This window comes from Oncorhynchus mykiss, chromosome 2, assembly GCF_013265735.2.
Source record: "Oncorhynchus mykiss isolate Arlee chromosome 2, USDA_OmykA_1.1, whole genome shotgun sequence".
Taxonomy (NCBI): domain Eukaryota; kingdom Metazoa; phylum Chordata; class Actinopteri; order Salmoniformes; family Salmonidae; genus Oncorhynchus; species Oncorhynchus mykiss.
The window spans coordinates 75,642,117-75,664,084 of NC_048566.1; the positions used below are offsets into that span (position 1 = coordinate 75,642,117).

The 21,968-nt window shown below is 45.5% G+C and overlaps 2 protein-coding genes and 1 long non-coding RNA gene across 6 annotated transcripts; 1 reads left to right on the forward strand and 2 right to left on the reverse strand.

Annotated features, from left to right (window-relative positions):
* Window positions 1–2,224: 2,224 nt before the first annotated feature.
* On the reverse strand, window positions 2,225–14,048 carry LOC110496199 (inosine-5'-monophosphate dehydrogenase 1a). Of its 3 annotated transcripts, XM_021571963.2 has the most exons (16): window positions 12,346–14,048; window positions 7,559–7,657; window positions 6,664–6,712; window positions 5,910–6,011; window positions 5,597–5,671; window positions 5,200–5,406; window positions 4,970–5,057; window positions 4,684–4,883; window positions 4,494–4,584; window positions 4,250–4,345; window positions 3,966–4,109; window positions 3,678–3,822; window positions 3,401–3,544; window positions 3,209–3,292; window positions 2,677–2,693; window positions 2,225–2,449 (listed from the first exon to the last, which is right to left on the reverse strand). In XM_021571963.2, the coding sequence occupies exons 1-16, from the start codon at window positions 12,591–12,593 to the stop codon at window positions 2,349–2,351; spliced, it is 1,890 nt and encodes a 629-aa protein (XP_021427638.2). In that variant the 5' UTR covers window positions 12,594–14,048; the 3' UTR covers window positions 2,225–2,348. The 3 variants fall into 3 exon arrangements, with proteins under 3 accessions (XP_021427638.2, XP_021427655.2, XP_036811455.1); XM_021571980.2 differs by lacking the exon at window positions 2,677–2,693; XM_036955560.1 differs by lacking the exons at window positions 2,225–2,449; window positions 2,677–2,693 and adding an exon at window positions 2,724–2,986.
* A 14-nt stretch (window positions 14,049–14,062) lies between these two features.
* gcsha (glycine cleavage system protein H (aminomethyl carrier), a) lies at window positions 14,063–19,527 on the forward strand. Its single transcript, XM_021571992.2, has 5 exons — window positions 14,063–14,259; window positions 14,473–14,552; window positions 15,134–15,197; window positions 17,452–17,583; window positions 18,536–19,527. Exons 1-5 carry the CDS (start codon window positions 14,109–14,111, stop codon window positions 18,631–18,633), a joined length of 525 nt encoding a protein of 174 aa, XP_021427667.1. The 5' UTR covers window positions 14,063–14,108; the 3' UTR covers window positions 18,634–19,527.
* Window positions 19,528–19,643: 116 nt separating this feature from the next.
* Window positions 19,644–21,549, reverse strand: LOC118942024. 2 transcript variants are annotated; one of them, XR_005037882.1, is made up of 3 exons: window positions 20,313–21,535; window positions 20,057–20,199; window positions 19,646–19,806 (listed from the first exon to the last, which is right to left on the reverse strand). It is a non-coding gene; the product is annotated as an uncharacterized LOC118942024 (long non-coding RNA). The 2 variants fall into 2 exon arrangements; XR_005037881.1 differs by having other exon boundaries at window positions 19,644–19,806; window positions 20,057–21,549.
* Window positions 21,550–21,968: the final 419 nt, after the last annotated feature.

A 21,968-nucleotide genomic window follows, 5' to 3' on the forward strand; every position in this document is an offset into this window, starting at 1 on the left:
CTGATTCACGCAGTTTCCTCTGAACAGTTGATGTTGAGATGTGTCTGTTACTTGAGATCTGCTCTGGGCTGCAATCTGAGTTGCAGTTAACTTTAATGAACTTGTCCTTGTCTCTCCTGCAGAGGTCTTCCTTTCCTGTGGCGGTCCTCATGAAATCCAGTTTCAACATAGTGCTTGATGGTTTTTGCGATTGCCCAATTTTCCATATTGACAGACCATCATGTCTTAAAGTAATGAAAGGCTGTTTCCCTGTGTTATTTTAGCTGTTCTTGCCTTAATATGTACTTGGTATTTTACCAATTTGGGCTATCTTCTGTATACCACCCCTACCTTGTCACAACACAACAGACTGTCTCAAACGCATTAAGGAAAGAAATTACACAAATTAACAAGGCCCACCCGTTAATTGAAATTCATTCCAGGTGACTACCTCATGAAGCTGGTTGAGAGAATGCCAAGAGTGTGCAAAGCTGTCATCAGTGCAAAGGGTGGCTACTTTGAAGAATATAAAATGTATTTTGATTTGTTTAACACTTTTTTGCTTACTACATGATTCCATATGTGTTATTTCATAGTTTTGATGTCTTTACCGTTATTCTACAATGTAGAAAATTGTACAAATAAAGATTCACAATGGAATACAATTAAATCGAAGAATGATTTAATTATTACTCAACACAAAATTTCACACATTTTTAACTTACAGAATATTTTCCCCATTCTATGCTTGACAAGCAGTTCCCTTATTCCGCCACTTTGCACTGTGCCTATGCATTGTTATGGCTGTGCATAAATGTATGCACACTCTCAAGCAAAGTTCATAGTGATAAATCTCACACTTTGCATGGAAATGATCCCACACATGGTTTACCCCCAGATTTGATAAAATTAGGCCCCCGGACTCTAGTACTACAACACTGGTATAGCCTCCATGTGCAGTCTTAAGGCGCTGTGGTTATCCCTGATTTAAGGCTAGCGCTTACCTTATAGCTTGTCCTAGCTTTGGTCCTCTCTACAGTAGAGCCACGCAGACAGACCTCTAGGCTATTCCATACAGTAAAAAACACTACTGTACCTCCAAACCAGTGGAGGCTGCTGAGGGGAGGACTGCTCATAATAATGACTGGAACAGAGCAAATGGAATCAAACCCATGGAAACCATGTTTGATGTATTTGATACCATTCCGCTCCAGCCATTACCAAGAGGCCGTCCTCCCCAAGCAAGGTGCCAACTGTGCTCCAAACACATCTGAGACCTAGGACCATGATCAACCAGAACTGGTTTAAAGAGTTACAGGGTACATAAAACAAGGATTATTATGTTCAAACAGTCTCTCCCAGGACACAGTAGTCACAGTTCTACATTAGCTACGTACATTTAAAAAATTGTCAAAGACCCCAGCCACCCTAGTCAGACTGTTCTCTCTGCTACCACACGGCAAGCGGTACCGGAGCGCCAAGTCTAGGTCCAAGAGGCTTCTAAACAGCTTCTACCCCCAAGCCAGAAGACTCCCCCCCCCCCCCCCCCCCCCTACTACCTCAACTAACCGGTGCTCCCGCACATTGACTCTGTACCGACACCCCCCTGTATATATATTGTTATTTTTAATGCTGCTCTTTAATTACGTGTTACTTTTATCTCTTATCCGTACTTTTTGAAACTGTACTGTTGGTTAGGGGCTCGTATGTAAGCATTTCACTGTAAGGTCTACACCTGTTGTATTTGGCGCATGTGACTAATACAATTTGATTTGATTTATACAGCCCGATGGCTCTGTGCCATAACCCAATACATCTGCCCATTGAAGCTTAGTCCCTAGTCCCTGTGGTTTATGTCATAACATCAATTAAGTCATAGGTCAGAGGTGACTCTTTGGTCTCTCAAAAGCATCTTACACAACACAGAGAAAGAGTAGGTAGAGGTAGACAAGAGGAGAGGAGTCCAGGGGTCTTCCCTTGTATAGCCAAAGGTTATGTAATGGTTGAACTGAGTAGTAGCTGAGTAGTAGCTATGGTTAGGTCAGATGTGGTAACTTGGGTGGAGGTTGAGTAGTGGTTGTAGGTAGATCAGATGTGGTAACATGGTGGAGGTTGAGTAATGGTTGTAGGTAGGTCAGATGTGATAACTTGGGTGGAGGTTGAGTAGTGGTTGTAGGTAGGTCAGATGTGGTAACATGGGTGGAGGTTGAGTAATGGTTGTAGGTAGGTCAGATGTGGTAACTTGGGTGGAGGTTGAGTAATGGTTGTAGGTAGGTCAGATGTGATAACTTGGGTGGAGGTTGAGTAATGGTTGTAGGTAGGTCAGATGTGGTAACTTGGGTGGAGGTTGAGTAGTGGTTGTAGGTAGGTCACATGTATCCGTTGTGCCTGGTGGCTGCTGGTGAGGGTACACTGGGTGCTGCTCGTGAGCTTACTCTCCCTCCTCCCTCAGTATAGCCGCTTCTCATAACTACAGGAAGACAACACACAGAGACAACTGTCAGGAATACAAGTCAAGCTTAATTGAAACTCATATTACACTACATAAACTAGATTGAGGGTTTTAAGAAATTGGTAGGGCTTTAAAAAAAGTAATGACCTTGATTTTTGGGTCTTCCTGAAAACAAAAAGGGACCAACAGAGAAAATTGCAGTAGGAAAAGAGTTAGAGTTGTGAGCACAGGGAGAATGTACTTACATGGCACAAAAGAATATCTATGATGAGAGCATGAGTCAGAGAAAGAGAGAAGACAGACATTGTGATGTCTTGCTTGCTTCAGTGCTACTGTTTAGCTCAGGGGTAGGCAATTCTATCCACAAATGGTCAGAGTAGGTGCAGGATTCTGCTCCAGCTAAAACCGTGACACATCCAAAACAATAAATCAACCAATCATAGTCAAAAGTGAATTACTTGCATCTGCTGTTACTGCTTTGGCTGGAGCGAAAGCCTGCACCCACAATGGACCTCGTATGGTATAACTGCCAATCCCCGGTTTAAGTAGCAACTCCTAAACAACATATAGTAAAGGAGATATGGACGCCACTGGTGAGAACAAACACACTCACTCACACACTACCACCCAGGCCAGAGATAAAGGACATCGGACACAGAACATGGGACACAACAGGACAGGTTAGTCGATCACACAGGAGAGTAGCACAGGATCTACAACGAATACCACAGGACAGGATGTGTAAACGATGCCAGAGCCAGGCAGGGGCAGACTTACGAGTGGAGCCCGTGTACTCCCCCCTCAACCTGAGCTGACATGGTCCTCTTCTCAAACTTCAGCTCCCCAGAATACATCATGGACCTGGAATAACATACAACAATACAATTATATCACAACAATGGAACAGGGAGACACAGATCATATCAAAGTGGAATACAATAACACAGTCTAACATCTGTTCAGACTTACCGCAGTATGCAGAGGCTCTTGGCTCCGATGTCTTGGCAGCCATGTTGTATGCCAGCGATAAGGTAGGGGGCAAACTTATGGATAGAACCTTTATCCTGAACCGACCCTGACACACCCTGAGCCACCTTCACCTTATCCCCCTCACTGTGGAGATAAACACACAATCACAATATCCCTATCACTGCAAACACACACACACATACCTTCTCCTCCTCACACCTCTGGCCTTTGCCCTATCGCTGGAAATACACAAGACACACCGTGTCTTTCCCTCTACCTGAAGTAGCGTTTCTGGCTGCTGCTGTTCTTCTCCATGGCGTCCAGGGAGCCCATCCCACGGTACTTCTTCAGCCGCACGCCATCTGAGAAGAAATACTCCCCCGGGGCCTCTGTGGTTGCTGCGAGCAATGACCCCATCATCACTGAGGGTACAGAAGTCAGAGGTGGATGGAGGTGAAAGTTAGACCATTGATAGTATGGTGTACATTTTCCTGTTTGTGGGAAAAGGCTCATTATAATGCTCGGTGGGTTCAACACACACACACACACACACACAAATACACACCTGTGGATGCCCCAAGAGCGAGAGCTTTTACCACATGTCCAACGGTCTGGATGCCTCCGTCTGCAATGACGGGCACACCGAAGCGCCTGGCGTACTCTGCCACCTTGTACACTGATGTGCCCTGGGGACGCCCACACGCCATCACTGGCACACAATACAAACATAACACAAAGCAACGTGTCAGCAATTTGACAACAAATAGTTTGTCTTTTTAACTAAACATTTGTACAAACTGTACACTCTCCTCCCTCCTCATTTACTGTTCCTCCCCAGTCTCTCGTTACCTTCCTGGGTGATGCAGATGGAGCCGCAGCCCATCCCCACCCTCAGAGCGTCCACACCCGCATCGATCAGATTCTTAGCCTGGGCTGCAGTCACCACTACACACACACACAGAGAGAGACAGAGATACAGAGATACACATAGAGAATGTAAATTGAGAATGGGGAAGAAAGAAAGAAAGAAAGAAAGAAAATGTGTGAGATTAAAATGAAAGAGACATTGCTAGAGAAAGTAGAGGAGACTCACCGTTTCCTCCCACCACCTGTAGTTCAGGGTATTTCTGTTTGATGTAGTTGATCATGTTGATCTGATAGACAGAGTTCCCCTGGGAGGAGTCCTACATGGTAAACAGACAGGGGTTAGAGAGGAGCAGAACCCAAAGATAAGACAAGTAACCAAAAATACAATATAAACAACTCAACTTCCCCAGACCCACCAGCACTACCACGTCAACCCCAGCCTGCATCAGCAGGTCCAGTCTGCATTTGTCCTCCTCTCTGGTTCCGATGGCCGCTCCACACAGCAGCTGTTTCCTGGAGTCTTTAGAGGCAAGTGGATAGTCTCGGTTCTTCTTCAAGTCTGTCCTGGCGATGATGGCAACTAGCTCATCACTGTCATTCACTATGGGCAGTTTACCTGAGAGAGACAGAAGTTCCAAACAAAGATTGATCTTTTGCCATGTCCTCTCTAAAGTGTCACTACAGGAAATGTTGTGTCACTACCTTTCTTGCTGCGCTGCAGGATGTCGTTGGCCTCTTTCAGTGTGACGCCAGCTGGTGCAACCACTAAATCTTCCCTCTTTGTCATAGCCTGCAAGAATCAGCCATTCATGTAAACCTCACAGGAATAGTATTCAATTATACAAGAAATAGACTCATCCAGTTTACAATGTGTTATGATAGTATATTGTCAATATTGGACGTGTACAAACAAACATGTCATGCCCACACACCTCTTCCAGGGGTCTGTCATGGTCTTTCTCTGAGAGGAAGTCAATGTCTCGGGAGGTGACGATGCCCACCAGCTTGCTGCCCATCTTGCCCGTCTCGGTGACAGGGATGCCAGAGAAGCCGTGGCGGACCTTGGCTTCGAATACGTCTCCCACTGTGTGGCGAGGACTCATCACCACTGGGTCTGTGATGAAACCCTGCTCAAATTTCTGACCACAAATAAATAAACATCATTCAGCGAATGTACATTTGTATTTATTAAACCAGCAAGTTTAAGTGTATTCATGTACTGTTACATTGTCAAATGACGTTGTGACATGAGACTTTATACTGTTGATGTAACGATCTATCAATATACTGTATATCATCATGTTGTCCCACCGCTAGCCACCATCTTACCTTAACCAAGCGGACCTCGTTGGCCTGGAACTCTGGAGTACAGTTATGGTGCATGATCCCGATCCCGCCCATGAGCTATAACAAACAGAGCACTGACCAATCAGGGTTTGCCGAACAATCCAATCAGACTTCAATATGCGTCAACCAGAGTCCATGTATTACAAGACATATTTTGTTTTTATTTATGGAAATAGATAAAAACTCATTACCACAATCAAAAATACCACTAGTAAATTAAGTTTTATAACAGATTTGTGGTCTTGTCTTATTGCTGTTGGCTGGCTGAGCAGATGAGGAGTGGCTCTATACTCACAGCCATAGCAATGGCCATGGAGGACTCAGTGACTGTATCCATGGGAGATGAGATGATAGGAGTCTTCAGGGTGATCTTCCTGGTCAGAGCTGAGGTCAGGTCCTAGAAACAGGAAGTAGAGAAGGAAATAGATAATTATTACATTACAGTGATCTGAGAAGAAAAACGTAACTACGTAAATAATGACACCCTGTCACCAAATACCTGTGACTGGAAGGCAAGACCAATCTGAACATGCAATACCTCCTCATTGCCATTAGGTGGCAGCATGGACGTCAGCTGTCCCTGCTCAGTCCTGTATGTACAGTCATGTACAACAGGAGACATACCCTTCTGCCAGTAGAGAACAAACAAGCTAAAAACACCAGCACCTGTAGCCTACTAAAGCAATTAACGGGCATGACTCTGACTCTCAGCCATGAGGGACTGGTGTTGCTATTCTCAGTGTTGTTGTGGAGTGAAGTGGTCTGGCTGGCTATGTTATGAGCCGAGAGTGCGTGTGCGTGTGTGTGTGTGTGTATTCAACAGAGAGGAACATAAAGCAGCCTCCTGTTCTCCTCAGGGAAGCAGAGAGGACCACATGAGAGGAGTGGCTGCACACACACACACACAGGGCTATACTGGGCTGAAAATACAGGGCTATACTGCCAGAAAACAGCAATGGAGTTGACTAAAGCAGTAGCATGGCTATGATACTGTAGCTTCTGTTGTTAATTAGCAAATAAAAGGTTAAGCAAACACACTGGATACTCACCACTTCATCAGAAATAAAGTCTATGAAACCAGGCAGAATCAGGAAATCACTGTAGAGGGGGGAGAGGGACAAAAACAAATTAACAGAGAGAATATTGTGTGGTCTATGAATAATGACATATCATGTTGTCCTGAAAGGTGGATACACATCATTCTGCCAAACAGTGAGGGAAATGTTGTGTGAACACTTCCCACGCCTTGCGTCCCAGCACCAGTCCCTTGACCCCTGCCCAGCACAGAGTCACATCCCTACACCCTCAACCACTTTGCATATCACACACTCTCACACAGACTGGAAATAAAGCCTTTTTCTAATCCACCCACTGTACTAGATGTGAGGATATGATGTTCTCTCTGTGTAAATCTCCATTAGGACTGATAACACAAGCCTAATATACTCATTCTAATTTGAAAATAAAATATTCCTCTTATGTAAGGCTGCATAATGAAGATTATTCTACTGGTCTGGTCTCACCATACCATCACAGCAGTCAATTAATGTGTTTACGCTGTCAGTATCACACTAACACTTAAGGTCTTACTGAACGAAAGGTCGAAGTGGGTCTCTGCTGAGAGAGGATTTGTTATATCTATGATACATTAGTGTGGTCATTAAGATAATACACCAGCCATATCCGTACATATTCAGCCATCTATGAGATGTTTCAAATTAAGGTGGAGGAGCACATGTCTACTAGTATCAGAACTAGGCCTACTACATACCATACTAATTTGAGTGTCCCGGATGTACTGTATGTTTACTATGCTGATCTATGAGACCAGGCTGAGTCACTCTCTGTCATACACTTTCAATTGGAAACATTTCAAGAATTTCAATCAAGATCTTTGGAAATGCTCCTCTCTAAGTCTGATAGAATGTATAAACAAAATCTTACTTGTATGTGAGTCCATCCCCGATAAAGAAGAGCTGCTGAGCCGTCAGTCCATCTTCAGGCACGTACCCTGTCCCTCCACTGATCAGGTAGTCGGCCATGCTGGAACACAGACACACACGCAGTATATATACAGTACATGTGTGTATATATAAACTCAGCAAAAAAAGAAACGTCCTCTCACAGTCAACTGCGTTTATTTTCAGCAAACTTAACATGTGTAAATATTTGTATGAACATAAGATTCAACAACTGAGACAAACTGAACAAGTTCCACAGACATGTGACTAACAGAAATGGAATAATGTGTCCTTGAACAAAGGAGGGGGGTCAAAATCAAAAGTAATAGTCAGTATCTGGTGTGGCCACCAGCTGCATTAAGTACTGCAGTGCATCTCCTCCTCATGGACTGCACCAGATTTGCCAGTTCTTGCTGTGAGATGTTACCCCACTCTTCCACCAAGGAACCTGCAAGTTCACAGACATTTCTGGGGGTAATGGCCCTAGCCCTCACCCTCTGATCCAACAGGTCCCAGACATGCTCAATGGGATTGAGATCCGGGCTCTTCGCTGGCCATGGCAGAACACTGACATTCCTGTCTTGCAGGAAATCACGCACAGAACGAGCAGTATGGCTGGTGGCATTGTCCTGCTGGAGAGTCATGTCAGGATGAGCCTGCAGGAAGGGTACCACATGAGGGAGAAGGATGTCTTCCATATAACGCACAGCGTTGAGATTGCCTGCAATGACAACAAGCTCAGACCGAGGATGCTGTGACACACCGCCCCAGACCATGACGGACCCTCCACCTCCAAATCGATTTTTCTCCATAGTACAGGCCTCGGTGTAACGCTCATTCCTTCGACGATCTGACCATCACCCCTGATGAGACAAAAGCGTGACTCGTCAGTGAAGAGCACTTTTTGCCAGTCCTGTCTGGTCCAGCGACGCTGGGTTTGTGCCCATAGGCGACGTTGTTGCCGGTGATGTCTGGTGAGGACCTGCCTTACAACAGGCCTACAAGCCCTCAGTTCAGCCTCTCTCAGCCTATTGCGGACAGTCTGAGCACTGATGCAGGGATTGTGCGTTCCTGGTGTAACTCGGGCAGTTGTTGTTGCCATCCTGTACCTCTCCCGCAGGTGTGATGTTCAGATGTACCGAAGCTGTGCAGGTGTTGTTGCACATGGTCTGCCACTGCGAGGATGATCAGCTGTCTGTCCTGTCTCCCTGTAGCGTTGTCTTATGCGTCTCACAGTACGGACATTGCCATTTATTGCCCTGGTCACATCTGCAGTCCTCATGCCTCCTTGCAGCATGCCTAAGGCACGTTCACGCAGATGAGCAGGCACCCTGGGCATCTTTCTTTTGGTGTTTTTCAGTAGAAAGGCCTCTTTAGTGTCCTAAGTTTTCATAACTGTGACCTTAATTGCCTACCGTCTGTAAGCTGTTAGTGTCTTAACGATCGTTCCACAGGTGCATGTTCATTCATTATTTATGGTTCATTGAACAAGCATGGGAAACAGTGTTTAAACCCTTTACAATGAAGATCTGTGAAGTTATTTGTATTTTTACGAATTATCTTTGAAAGACAGGGTCCTGAAAAAGGGACGTTTCTTTTTTTGCTGAGTTTATATATCACACACAGTGAATTCGGGAAGTATTCAGACACCTTGACTTTTTCCGTATTTTGTTGCCTAAAATTGATTAAATCGTTTTTTTTTCACCTCAATCTACACACAATACCCCATAATGACAAAGCAAAAACATTTTTAGAAATGATTGCCCATTTTTTTTTATTTTTATGAAATCACATTTACATAAGTATTTACTCAGTACTTTGTTGAAGCACCTTTGGCAGATATTACAGCCTCGAGTCAGATATTACAGCCTCGACGCTACACGTTTGGCACACCTGTATTTGGGGAGTTTCTCCTATTCTTCTTTGCAGATCCACTCAAGCTCTGTAAGTTTGGATGAGGATTGCCGCTGCACAACTATTTTCAAGTCTCTCCAGATGTTTGATCGGGTTCAAGTCCGGGCTCTGGCTGGGCTACTCAAGGACATTCAGAGACTTGTCCCGAAGCCACTCCTGCGTTGTCTTAGCTGTGTGCTTTGGGTCGTTGTCCTGTTGGAAGGTAAACCGTCGCCCCAGTCAGAGGTCCTGAGCAGGTTTTTCACCACTTTGCTCCTTTCATCTTTCCCTCGATACTGACTAGTCTGCCAGTCTGCAACTGACACCTCCCTCTGCAACTGGATCCTGGACTTCCTGACGGGCCGCCCCCAGGTGGTGAGGGTAGGTAGCAACACATCTGCCATGCTGATCCTCAACACTGGAACTCCCCATGGGTGCATGCTCAGTCCCCTCCTGTACTCCCTGTTCACCCACGACTGCATGGCCAGGCACGACTCCAACACCTTCATTAAGTTTGCTGACGACGCAACAGAAAAGGCTTCTCAACAGTTTTTACCCACAAGCCATAAGACTCCTGAACAGGTAACCAAATGGTTACCCGGACTATTTGCATTGTGGGCCCCGCCCCCAAACCCTATTTTACACTGCTGCTACTCTCTGTTTATCATATATGCATAGTCACTTTAACTATACATTCATGTACATACTACCTCAATTGGCCCGAACAACCAGTGCTCCCGCACATTGGCTAACCGGGCTATCTGCATTGTGTCCCACCACCCGTCAACCCCTCCTTTTACGCTTCTGCTACTCTCTGTTCATCATATATGCATAGTCACTTTAATCATACCCACATGTACATACTACCTCAATAAGCCTGACTAACCGTGTCTGTACATAGCCTTGCTACTGTTATTTTTAAATGTCTTTGTGCTGTTGTTCTTTTTCTTCACACACACACACACACACACACACACCTTTTTTTTCGCACTATTGGTTAGAGCCTGTAAGTAAGAATTTCACTGCAAGGTCTACACCTATTGTATTCGGCGCAAGTGACAAATAAACTTTGATTTGAAAAACATCACCACAGCATGATGCCGCCACCACCATGCTTCACTGTAGGGATGGTGCCAGGCTTCCTTCAGATGTGACGCTTGGCATTCAGACCAAAGAGTTCAATCTTGGTTTCATCAGACCAGAGAACCTTGTTTCTCATGGTCTGAGTGTCCTTTAGGTGCCTTTTGGCAAACTCCAAGCAGGCTGTCATGTGCCTTTTACTGAGGAGTGGCTTCCGTCTGGCCACTCTACTATAAAGGCCTGATTGGTGGAGTGCTGCAGAGAGGGTTGAGCTTCTGGAAGGTTCTCCCATCTCCACAGAGGACCTCTGGAGCCCTGTCAGAGTGACCATTGGGTTCTTGGTCACCTCCCTGACCAAGGCCCCTCTCTTCCCGATTGCTCAATTTTGCCGGGCGACCAGCTATATAAAGAGTCTTGGTGGTTCCAAACTTCTTCCATTTAAGAATGATGGAGGTCACTGTGTTCTTGGGGACCATACATTTTTTGGTACTCCTCCCCAAACAATCAGAAAGGGGATTCATCAGAGAAAATTACTTTACCCCAGTCCTCAGCAGTCCAATCCCAGTCCAGTCTGTCCCTGATGTTTTTCCTGGAGAGAAGTGGCTTCTTTGCTGCCCTTCTTGACACCAGGCCATCCTCCAAAAGTCTTTGCCTCACTGTGCGTGCAGATGCACTCACACCTGCCTGCTGCCATTCCTGAGCAAGTTCTCTACTGGTGGTGCCCCGATCCCGCAGTGGAATCAACTTTAGGAGATGGTCCTGGCTCTTGCTGGACTTTCTTGGGCGCCCTGAAGCCTTCTTCACAGAAATTGATCCGCTCTCCTTGAAGTTCTTGATGATCAGATAAATGGTTGATTTAGGTGCAATCTTACTGGCAGCAATATCCTTGCCTGTGAAGCCCCTTTTGTGTAAAGTAATGGCAACAGCACGTGTTTCCTTGCGGGTAACCATGGTTGACAGAGGAAGAACAATGATTCCAAGCACCACCCTCCTTTTGAAGCTTCCAGTCTGTTATTCAAACTCAATCAGCATGACAGAGTGATCTCCAGCCTTGTCCTCGTCAACACTCACTCTTGTGTTAACAAGAGAATCACTGACATGATGTCAGCTGGTCCTTTTGTGGCAGGGCTGAAATGCAGTGGAAATGTTTTGGGGGGATTCAGTTCATTTGCAATTCATCTGTTCACTCTTCATAACATTCTGGAGTATATGCAAATTGCCATCACACAAACTGAGGCAGCAGACTTTGTGAAAATTTATATTTGTGTCATTCTCAAAACTTTTGGCCACGACTGTACTGTACGTAGTTGTCTTTCTACAGCCCCTAATGATATGAATGGATAGGGGATAACATCAAAACAACACTAATTTACCTTCAGTGTGGTTGTTTACCTTTCAATTAGATAAATAGCTTGGCTCTGTAATCTGGAAATGTTGATGAACCTACAGACTCTATAACCCTGTCAACGGAAAGTCTTTCACTCTGTGTGACGGTCAAGCAGCAGGTAAGAGGCTTTAATTACGTCACTGTCTCCTGATAGCAGATAACTGGGATTTATAAAGCTCACTGACAACGTCAATGACAACACCTTGACTGGCAGATGGATGTTTGGTAGTTCATTAATGTAGATGAAAGCCAGTAATTCACTAGGCCAGTGGGGTCTGGCACCTGGGACCGAGCTAGGGCCTAGTTGTTGACTGATGGTTAGAGCAATTGGAGTTTAGATGATGACGAATGGTATAGGCGGACTAGTTTTGTTTGTTACCTGTGTGTGTGCGCGTGTGTGTCTGGCTCACCTTTCAGGTTCGTATCCGGCTTGGATGCGTGTGGCATTGTATCTCTGCGCGGCCGTCTCGTGCCCGTGGCCATGAGGGTTGGTGTGCGTGTAGGCTCCACGAGGGTTGGAGTTGGGGTGTGTGTGTTCCCCTTCACGGGGCGAGAGGCGCGGCCTGGCAGGCTCAGTGTCACCAACTATACGGCGGTAGTCGATCTGGTAGGTGTCTTGCTCAAGCTCACCAAACCGGTCGTAGCCTTGACCCTCCATCTCTGAGAAATCCAGGGCTAAGGCCTCCACGGTCGTCGTCTCTCACACACAGACCTGACTGACTCCTTTCACACACACACACAGACCTGACTGACCCCTTTCACACACACCTGACTGACACCTTTCACACACACACACACTCAACCTGACTTACCTCTCACACACATACACTACCAATGCCTCTGACACACTTGAGGCCTCTATCAAGTCTCACATGCACATTCAATGCCTTACAATTACAATGCCTCATTTACACACACCTGGCATATCACGGACACCTGCACACCCAACGCCACTAGAACAGACTTCCCCAGAGTGTGTTCTTTCTCTAACACACTGCTTACATGAGTGGTCTGTGTCCATTCACTGCCACAGTCGTTATCAGAAACACACAGACACACTGTCTCACAACTGTGTCAATTAAATAGCCCTCTAAATCCTCCTGTCTCTGTCTTTGGGGTTCTCCTGTCTCTCTGCAGATACAGTCTATGGGAGATAAGGCCTAAAAGTGGGAGCTCTGGTGGTCCTGAGACTGATGTACAGAAAGATGGAGAACTACCTCTCTTCGTTAGACAGAAGTAGGGAGGGTGGGTCACGCTGCAGGCTCTGGAGTCCTCTGAGGAGGATACAGTTGCAGTGAGCTGAAATCCTAGGTCCTGGGTGAGGCTGAGTGAGTGTCCCCTGGATGTCCTCCGGTCAGGCAGGGTGGTGAGTCCCAAAGGGGAGAGGGAGCTGGGAGGGTAGATCAGCCCCCCTAAGGCCTGGAGAGCTTTGGAAGCTGAGCTAGTGGAAATGTGAGAGCAGTTTGTTCCTGAGACTACCAGCCTATTTTTCCTCCTCTCCTGGCTTAGCTCTGTTTGTGACAGTTGTAGACGTCAGTCCTACAAAGAGGATTGGAGGAATTAAAGCAGGAGGGGCAACTGGCTGGAGGGAGAGATGAGAGAGGGAGTGAGAGTTCAGTGATAGAGAAGGGGTGGAGGGAAGGGTTGGGGGTGGAGAGCTGTAAAACACACTTTCCCAGTATCTCCATGGTGAGGGGTGTGTGTTATCAGTCTCAGACTGTATTTTGTAGGCAGGTTACCTAAATGTAACTCTGTGCTCTGCTGAAACCATTGACTGAGGGGAGAGTGACTGGGTTGCTAGGGGCATTTTCAGGAACATCATCTGCAGATGATTAGTGCTTGTGACAGTTGCTGAGGGATTGGACCAGCAAAGCCTATTTAATACTCACTTACAGTCTCTTTCTCTCCCATTCTCTTTCTTTCTCCAGTAGCCTAATCCCATTGACCATATTGAAAAAAAAAATATTCGTATTTTACTCTGTGGATGTAGGCCGATCTGTATTCTACATGTAATACAAACATGCATTTTCTTACATAACACAATGGAACGCCACAAGTATTTGTATCCGAACTTCCACCACTTTGTGCCCTGCTGAACTCGCCCCAAGTGGCATCCGTGATGATGACGTCTAATAAACGTGACAGCCACTGCAGTTGTAAAGACGCGACGAAAATGGCTACGTGTGTAATGCTACGTTGCCTGTCTTCCAACTTTACCTCTGCCATGCCCTTTCTCTACAGTTCGGCACAGATAACTCCCTCTCGGCTGGTATCCAGGGCATATGTACTACGGACTCTGTTCACTACCACCCGACTCTCATCAGGTACTTGGTTGTGGACCTCGCAACACAGGTGGCTAGCTAACACGCTAACGTTAGCTAGTTCATAACAAGGACGTTCTTGTTTTGCATAGCACGGACATAACGTAGCTAGTTAGCTAAGCGTGTAGATTAGAAGTAGACGAATAACTGTTTTTAGGTTTGTCGATTTATGTGTAGCTACTCGAACTAATTGCAATTTTCGCCTGAATTCCACAGCTCTTAAATTCACAGACAAACACGAATGGATACGAGTAGAGGGAGAGGTAGGGACGGTTGGCATCAGCAAATTTGCTCAGGTGGGTTGTTCTCGAGGCATGCTATCACTAGTTCTTAAAGACATGTTTCGGTACCTGAGTGACAAATAAATTATTTAAACCTGCTTTGGGCTGGATGTGTCAATGTGTAGTTCATACATGCAAAATTAGTCTTACCTCAATTAGCCATGAAAGTGACTTTTCTTGAATCTGTGCCATGCCATGTTCACTACATACCCTAGCAATTAGAGTTGTAGCCAATGAGCTTCTTCAGCCCCTCGCATTTGAGTGACAACTAACAAAAGGCCTGCCCAGCGATATCCAAGGAGTTTGCAGGGTGGACACAGCAGAGAGGGGGAGCAATGATGTGTTGCACATACGTGACCTAGTATGCAAATTTCGTGGACCTCTTTTGGCTTGTGAGTGCTAATTTCAGAACTACTGGCTAAAAAGTATACACAAGTACTGGACAATCTCTTTAAGAGCCCCATTGGGACCTGTGGTCTTCTTACCAACCCACTGTTAGTATATGTTGTGGCGCTTCCAACACATCATGGATCATCAGTGTTGTTGGGACTGACACGTCTCATTTAATTGGTAAAATCTAAATCTGTGTCCTGCAGGAGGCTCTAGGAGATGTGGTGTACTGTGGACTACCAGAGGTTGGCACACAGCTGGCACAGACTGGTAAGCAGCAAATCAAATTAGCAGATGTTAATGCGAGTGTAGCAATGCTTGTGCTTCTAGTTCCGACAATACAGTAATAACCAACGAGTAATCTAACCTAACAATTTCACAACAGCTACCTTATACACAAGTGTAAAGGGGTGAAGAATATGTACACAAAGATATGAATGAGTGATGGTACAGAACGGCATAGGCAAGATGCAGTTGGTGGTATAGAGTACAGTATATACATATGAGATGAGTAATGTAGGGTATGTAAACATTATATTAAGTGGCATTGTTTAAAGTGGCTAGTGATACATTTTTTTACATGTATGGCAGCAGCCACTCAATGTTAGTGGTGGCTGTTTAACAGTCTGATGGCCTTGAGATAGAAGCTGTTTTTCAGTCTCTCGGTCCCTGCTTTGATGCACCTGTACTGACCTCACCTTCTGGATGATAGCGGGGTGACCAGGCAGTTGCTCGGGTGGTTGTTGTCCTTGATGATCTTTATGGCCTTCCTGTGACATCGGCTGGTGCAGGTGTCCTGGAGGGCAGGTAGTTTGCCCCCGGTGATGCGTTGTGCAGACCTCACTACCCTCTGGAGAGCCTTACGGTTGTGGGCGGAGCAGTTACCGTACCAGGCGGTGATACAGCCCGACAGGATGCTCTCGATTGTGCATCTGTAAAAGTTTGAGTGCTTTTGGTGACATTTCTTCAGCCTCCTGAGGTTGAAGAGGCGCTGCTGCACCTTCTTCACCACGCTGTCTGTGTCGGTGGAACAATTCAGTTAGTCCGTGATGTGTACGCCGAGGAACTTAAAACTTACTACCCTCTCCACTACTGTCCCGTCGATGTGGATAGGGGGGTGCTCCTTCTGCTGTTTCCTGAAGTCCACAATCATCTTTGTTTTGTTGACGTTGAGTGTGAGGTTATTTTCCTGACACCACACTCCGAGGGCCCTCACCTCCTCCCTGTAGGCCGTCTCGTCGTTGTTGGTAATCAAGCCTACCACTGTAGTGTCGTCTGCAAACTTGATGATTGGGTTGGAGGCGTGCATGGCCACGCAGTCGTGGGTGAACAGGGAGTACAGGAGAGGGCTCAGAACGCACCCTTGTGGGGCCCCAGTGTTGAGGATCAGTGGGGTGGAGATGTTGTTACCTACCCTCACCACCTGGGGACGGCCCGTCAGGAAGTCCAGTATTCAGTTGCACAGGGTGGGGTCGAGACCCAGGGTCTCGAGCTTGATGACGAGTTGGAGGGTACTATGGTGTTAAATGCTGAGCTGTAGCATTCTCACATAGGTATTCCTCTTGTCCAGATGGGTTAGGGCCATGTGCAGTGTGGTTGCGTCGTCTGTGGACCTATTGGGGCGATGAGTATATTGGAGTGGGTCTAGGGTGTCAGGTAGGGTGGAGGTGTTATGGTCCTTGACTAGTCTCTCAAAGCACTTCATGATGACGGAAGTGAGTGCTACGGGGCGGTAGTCGTTTAGCTCAGTTAGCTTTCTTGGGAACCGGAACAATGGTGGCCCTCTTGAAGCATGTGGGAACAGCAGACTGGATAAGGATTGATTGAATATGCCTGTAAACACACCCGCCAGCTGGTCTGCGCATGCTCTGAGGCTGGGGATGCCGTCTGGGCCTGCAGCCTTGCGAGGGTTAACACGTTTAAATGTTTTACTCACGTCGGCTGCAGTGAAGGAGAGTCCGCAGGTTTTGGTAGCGGGCCGTGTCAGTGGCACTGTATTGTCCTCAAAGCGAGCAAAGTTGTTTAGTCTGTCTGGGAGCAAGACATCCTGGTCTGCGACGGGGCTGGTTTTCTTTTTGTAATCCATGATTGACTGTAGACCCTGCCACATACCTCTTGTGTCTGAGCCGTTGAATTGCGACTCTTTGTCTTTATACTGACGCTTAGCTTGTTTGATTGCCTTGCGGAGGGAATAGCTACACTGTTTGTATTCGGTCATGTTTCCGGTCACCTTGCCCTGGTTAAAAGCGGTGGTTCGCGCTTTCAGTTTCGCGCGAATGATGCCATCAATCCACAGTTTCTGGTTTGGGAATGTTTTAACAGTTCCTGTGGGTACGACGTCGCCAATGAACTTGCTCACCGAATCAGCGTATTCGTCAATGTTGTTGTTTGACGCAATGCGGAACATATCCCAGTCCACTTGATCGAGGCAATCTTGAAGCGTGGAATCAGATTGGTCGGACCAACGTTGAACAGACCAGAGAGCGGGAGCTCATGACCTGGCCTATCGCTGTCCTCTTTTTAGATGAATTTGGAGCATTGGAGAGTGTGAAGGCAGCCAGTGAACTGTACTCTCCTCTAACCGGGGAAGTAACAGAGGTCAACACACTCCTGGCAGACAACCCCGGCCTCGTCAACAAGTCCTGCTACAAAGACGGTGAGCACACACACCCGCCCACAGACATACAGTGAGCTCCAAAAGTATCCGGAGGGTGACTTTTTTTTGCTGTTTTGGCTCTGTACTCAATAACTTTGGATTTGAAGTGATATAATGACTGAGGTTAGAGTGCAGACTGTCCGTTTTAATGAGGGTATTTTCATCCATATCGGGTGAACCATTTAGAAATGACAGCATTTGTTAGACGCACAAATATACAAGAAATGTGTGCTTCTGTAGCTTTCTCACTTATTTTTCACAATTCATTCAGGATTATCCGTAATCATGGTAGCATCCACATTAATGTAGAAGTGTTTCGAAACATTCTTATTTACAATAAAAGTCACTCCAAAATGACTACCATTCATTTCTATTGGGCACAAAATAATCTGAAACGCAACCAAAACAAACAACAAATGCATCCAACAAATTTGTAGAGTCACAAGCTTAATGTAATCATTGCGTGTTGTGAATGAGACCAAATACTTAACTTTGGACTACTTTAATACACATAGGTGAATTTGTCCCAATACTTTTGTTCCCCTAAAATGGGGGGGGAAGAGACTGTACAAAAGGTTAAGTAATTTCCAAACGGTCTACCAATATGGATGAAAATACCTTCAAATTAAAGCTGACAGTCTGTAGTTTAACCTCATAGTAGTTGTATCATTTCAAATCCAAATTGCTGGAGGACAGAGCCAAAACAAAATTGCTGGAGGACAGAGCCAAAACAAAATTGCTGGAGGACAGAGCCAAAACAAAATTGCTGGAGGACAGAGCCAAAACAAAATCGTCACCGTCCCAATACTTTGAGCTCACTGTATATGCATACACTAGTCTAAACGCATTCTTGACACGCACACACACACATATCAGTCATTATTTTAGAAATAATATTCAAACAAGGCCTGTGACTAGGCTCACCTCTGACTTGTAATCCTTGCTGGGACAGGATGGCTGATGAAGATGACCATTGCTAACCCTAAGGAGCTGGATGCTCTGATGGATGAGAAGGCTTATGAGAGATACATCAGATCCATAGAAGACTAGCATCGCCTAGACGCAACCCTCATCACCCCCTCACCTGCCTAGCAATCCCTACTAGAGAGGAAGTGCACCAGTTGTGCCGGGAGTCAGATGTGACACTACACCGGGAAACCACCAGAAACGCCAGAGAAGCAGCAGAGCTCATCCATGTTGACTTGCCAGTGTTATTGTGGTCTGAATGTTAAGTCTTTAGTGTACTGGTAATGACTATGACCTAATGGGGATTTTGGTAGCAAACGTCTTACACATGTGGCATGACGTACTGTACATGGCTGATGTAGAGTGATACTGTACGAGTCCTGATGCATTCTCTGGCTGAATCTCAAGTCTTATCCTTGATTCCTTGTGTCCTTTCTCCACCTCCTTAAAACAGAGGGTTTCATTATGTTTTGAGGAGTTAAGGACACAAAAGAATTGAGGAAAATACTTTAAGATTAATCCTCAGTCTTCCACTCAAAGCCTTCCCCAAGCACAGGGGATGAGGAACTTATGCTGCATTCATAATTAAGTGAGAAGTTGTTAATTATACCAGTTGGATGTATTCACATGCTTTTAACTCATTGAGAAATGGGATGATAGATGAGTTTCCCACTGGTAATTATGAGTTGTAGGGGGGTTTAAGTGGTTTTTTCCCAGTTGTGTGTGGTAAATACCACCTTCCCACTTGGTTATGAATGCAGCATCAAGACTGAACACTACTGGGAAAAATAGTGCAATTCTGAGGACTATCAAATACAGCTGTCTGGATCAGTCCATCTGGTAGGGGAGGGGGAAGGGCTACTAATAAAGCACTTTGGATTTGGAGCAGGCTGGTTTCTACTGTATGTTGTTGTGCGTCTGTATGCACAGCATGTACTGGCACTGAAGATTACATAAAAATAAAACTCTTGACTTGCACTTCCTTGTGTGTTTACTTAGTGCAAGTCCTGTCCACTTCATCCCCCCTGAGTACTTTTACTGAGATGTCTGTGTAGCCTCTGATACTAGTTTGGAAAGACGGCACTTAAAGATTGTATTTTTCATTAATGTTTATATTTGCTTGAATTCCTTAGTACAAATATTGCACTTTAACACAATGACACCTAGTAGGGGGGGGGGGGGGCAGGTCCACGTACTCCCCAAAATGCCTGCTCACCAACTTCACGTCCTGCAGAGAGAGGCTCCTTTCCTCCAGATCTGTCAGTGTAGAGCAATAAGGGAAGTGTAACACTCACAATTCTATACAGAGAAACACATGAGTTGAGTTAACTTAAGAGCAGGGCTATGGTAGGGTTATGGTAACTACAGTAAGGTTAGGTTCAGGTTATTACAATGAGGTTAGGATAAATCTGGTAAGATAAGGGTAACTATGGTAAGGGTATAGGTTAGGATAAGGCTGTTGCTCTTGTCTCACTGGTGTGGTGCAGTATGGAGGCTGGACACTTACAGGGTTTGTGTATGAAGTCATCAGGCACAGCAGCCAGCTCAGGGCACCACGTCCTGGCGTAACTTCCGTTAGGGTCACAGGTCATGGCCGCGTCAACAGGATGCATGACAGTTCCAGTGGTCCAGACCACACATGCCTCCATTCTGCCACATCACGACATTTTTGGCCATGTCAGCATCTACCAGGGTGTCCTACACACACAGTAAAATGTGAATTACACAGACAAAGCTCTATATTCTGGTGTGTGTGTGTTCACCTGGAACCAGCAGTATCCCTCCTGCCATGGTAGATGGAGGTAAACTATGAGGAAAGATAGTTGTTCATCCATTCAGTCAGCCACAGCTGTCTACTATACGCAGGGGTGGGCAGTTCCAGTCATCAAGGGCCTGATTGGTGTCACAGTTTTTCCCCAGCCCCAAATAACACGACTGACTCCAATAATCACCTAATCATGAGCTTCAGTTTAGAATGCAATTTGATTAATCAGCTGTGTTTGCTAGGGATGCAGAAAAAGTGTGTGACCAATCAGGCCCACGAGGACTGGAGTTGCCCACCCCAACCTGTCCTGCCTCTCTGCCGTGCCTTCAGATGATCCTGCTCACTACTCCACCGAAGGGCCTGATTGGACAGAAACCAGGAAGCGAGTGAGTGTTCTGCTTTCATTGGATACAAACCAGGAAGAGGTCAGTGTTAACCCTGCCCTTACCTTGTCTCAGTGGTTCCCAAGGAAGGTCAGGGAACAGTGTTGGCTGCCAGTAGGCCAGGTCCCTCCAGGACAGTTTTCCTATGAACTTGGGGGGTCGTGCCCCTTTCACGTGCCACAGTGAAAAAACTACTGTAACTGTCACTGCCATATTATTTTAAATATCCAAAGTGTATATCTAGAATGAGTCATAATCATCCATGAAAAGACATTGTTAAATGTACATTTCTTTGAATTTTTCATACGTTTTTCGGTTATCAATTCTGGTGATAGTAGGAGAGAAGCGAGTAGCCTGGGTCGTCACTAGTTACCACAGCCACAAAGACATAAACCCCGCCTATTTCTGCATTTATTTTCTTAAATTTAGATTTTAAACATAAACTTAACCACACTACTAACCTTATGTCTAGCCTTAAATTATGATCTAAAAGCTATTTTTGTTTTAATACATTTTTATGATATAGACCATTTTTACTTTGTGGCTGTGCTATCTAGTGAAACATAAATGATTGACTCAACAGCTGATCTCTAGTTAACCCTCCTGCTGTGTTCCGGTCTAATTGCACCGATTTACAAGTTTTCTCTCTGAAAAAAAAAGTAGTTTATTTCATCTGATTTTCACAAGGTTCCATGACTTTGTCCACACAGGGCATCTGAACACACAAAATACATTTGGATGATTTTCATAAAATGTAGGTTGCTTTATTTAACTTTTGGTCATTAGAAATGAATGGGTGAGACTACAATTAGTGTATAAATGTGTGTTTGAGCACACACACACACACACACACACACACACACACACACACACACCTCATTCCCCTTCTTGGTTTCCATCGCAACCCCCACGGGAAACTTTCCCCAATAGAATCTTTCCCCCACGGGAACCACACCTGTTGGCATTCTCACAAACAATCGCAACATTGTTTCAACTAATATATAGAACTTTTCTCTCAGCTCTGGTATATAAAGCTTTTTTGAGGCCTTGCTCACAATTCATTCTGTGGCCGCACAATGACCAAACAGTATACTGTATGTGAGGCTCTTGATCATATCTTTGATCATGACACTGGTGAGGAGGAGAGAGTCCTTGTTAAACTTTGACACAAAGTAGTCTGTGATAAATAGCACAATATGTTTCATCTGAGTATTTGTTATAGTCAAAATAATCCATACATTATGTTTTTTTTACTCAAAAACTAGTTGTAT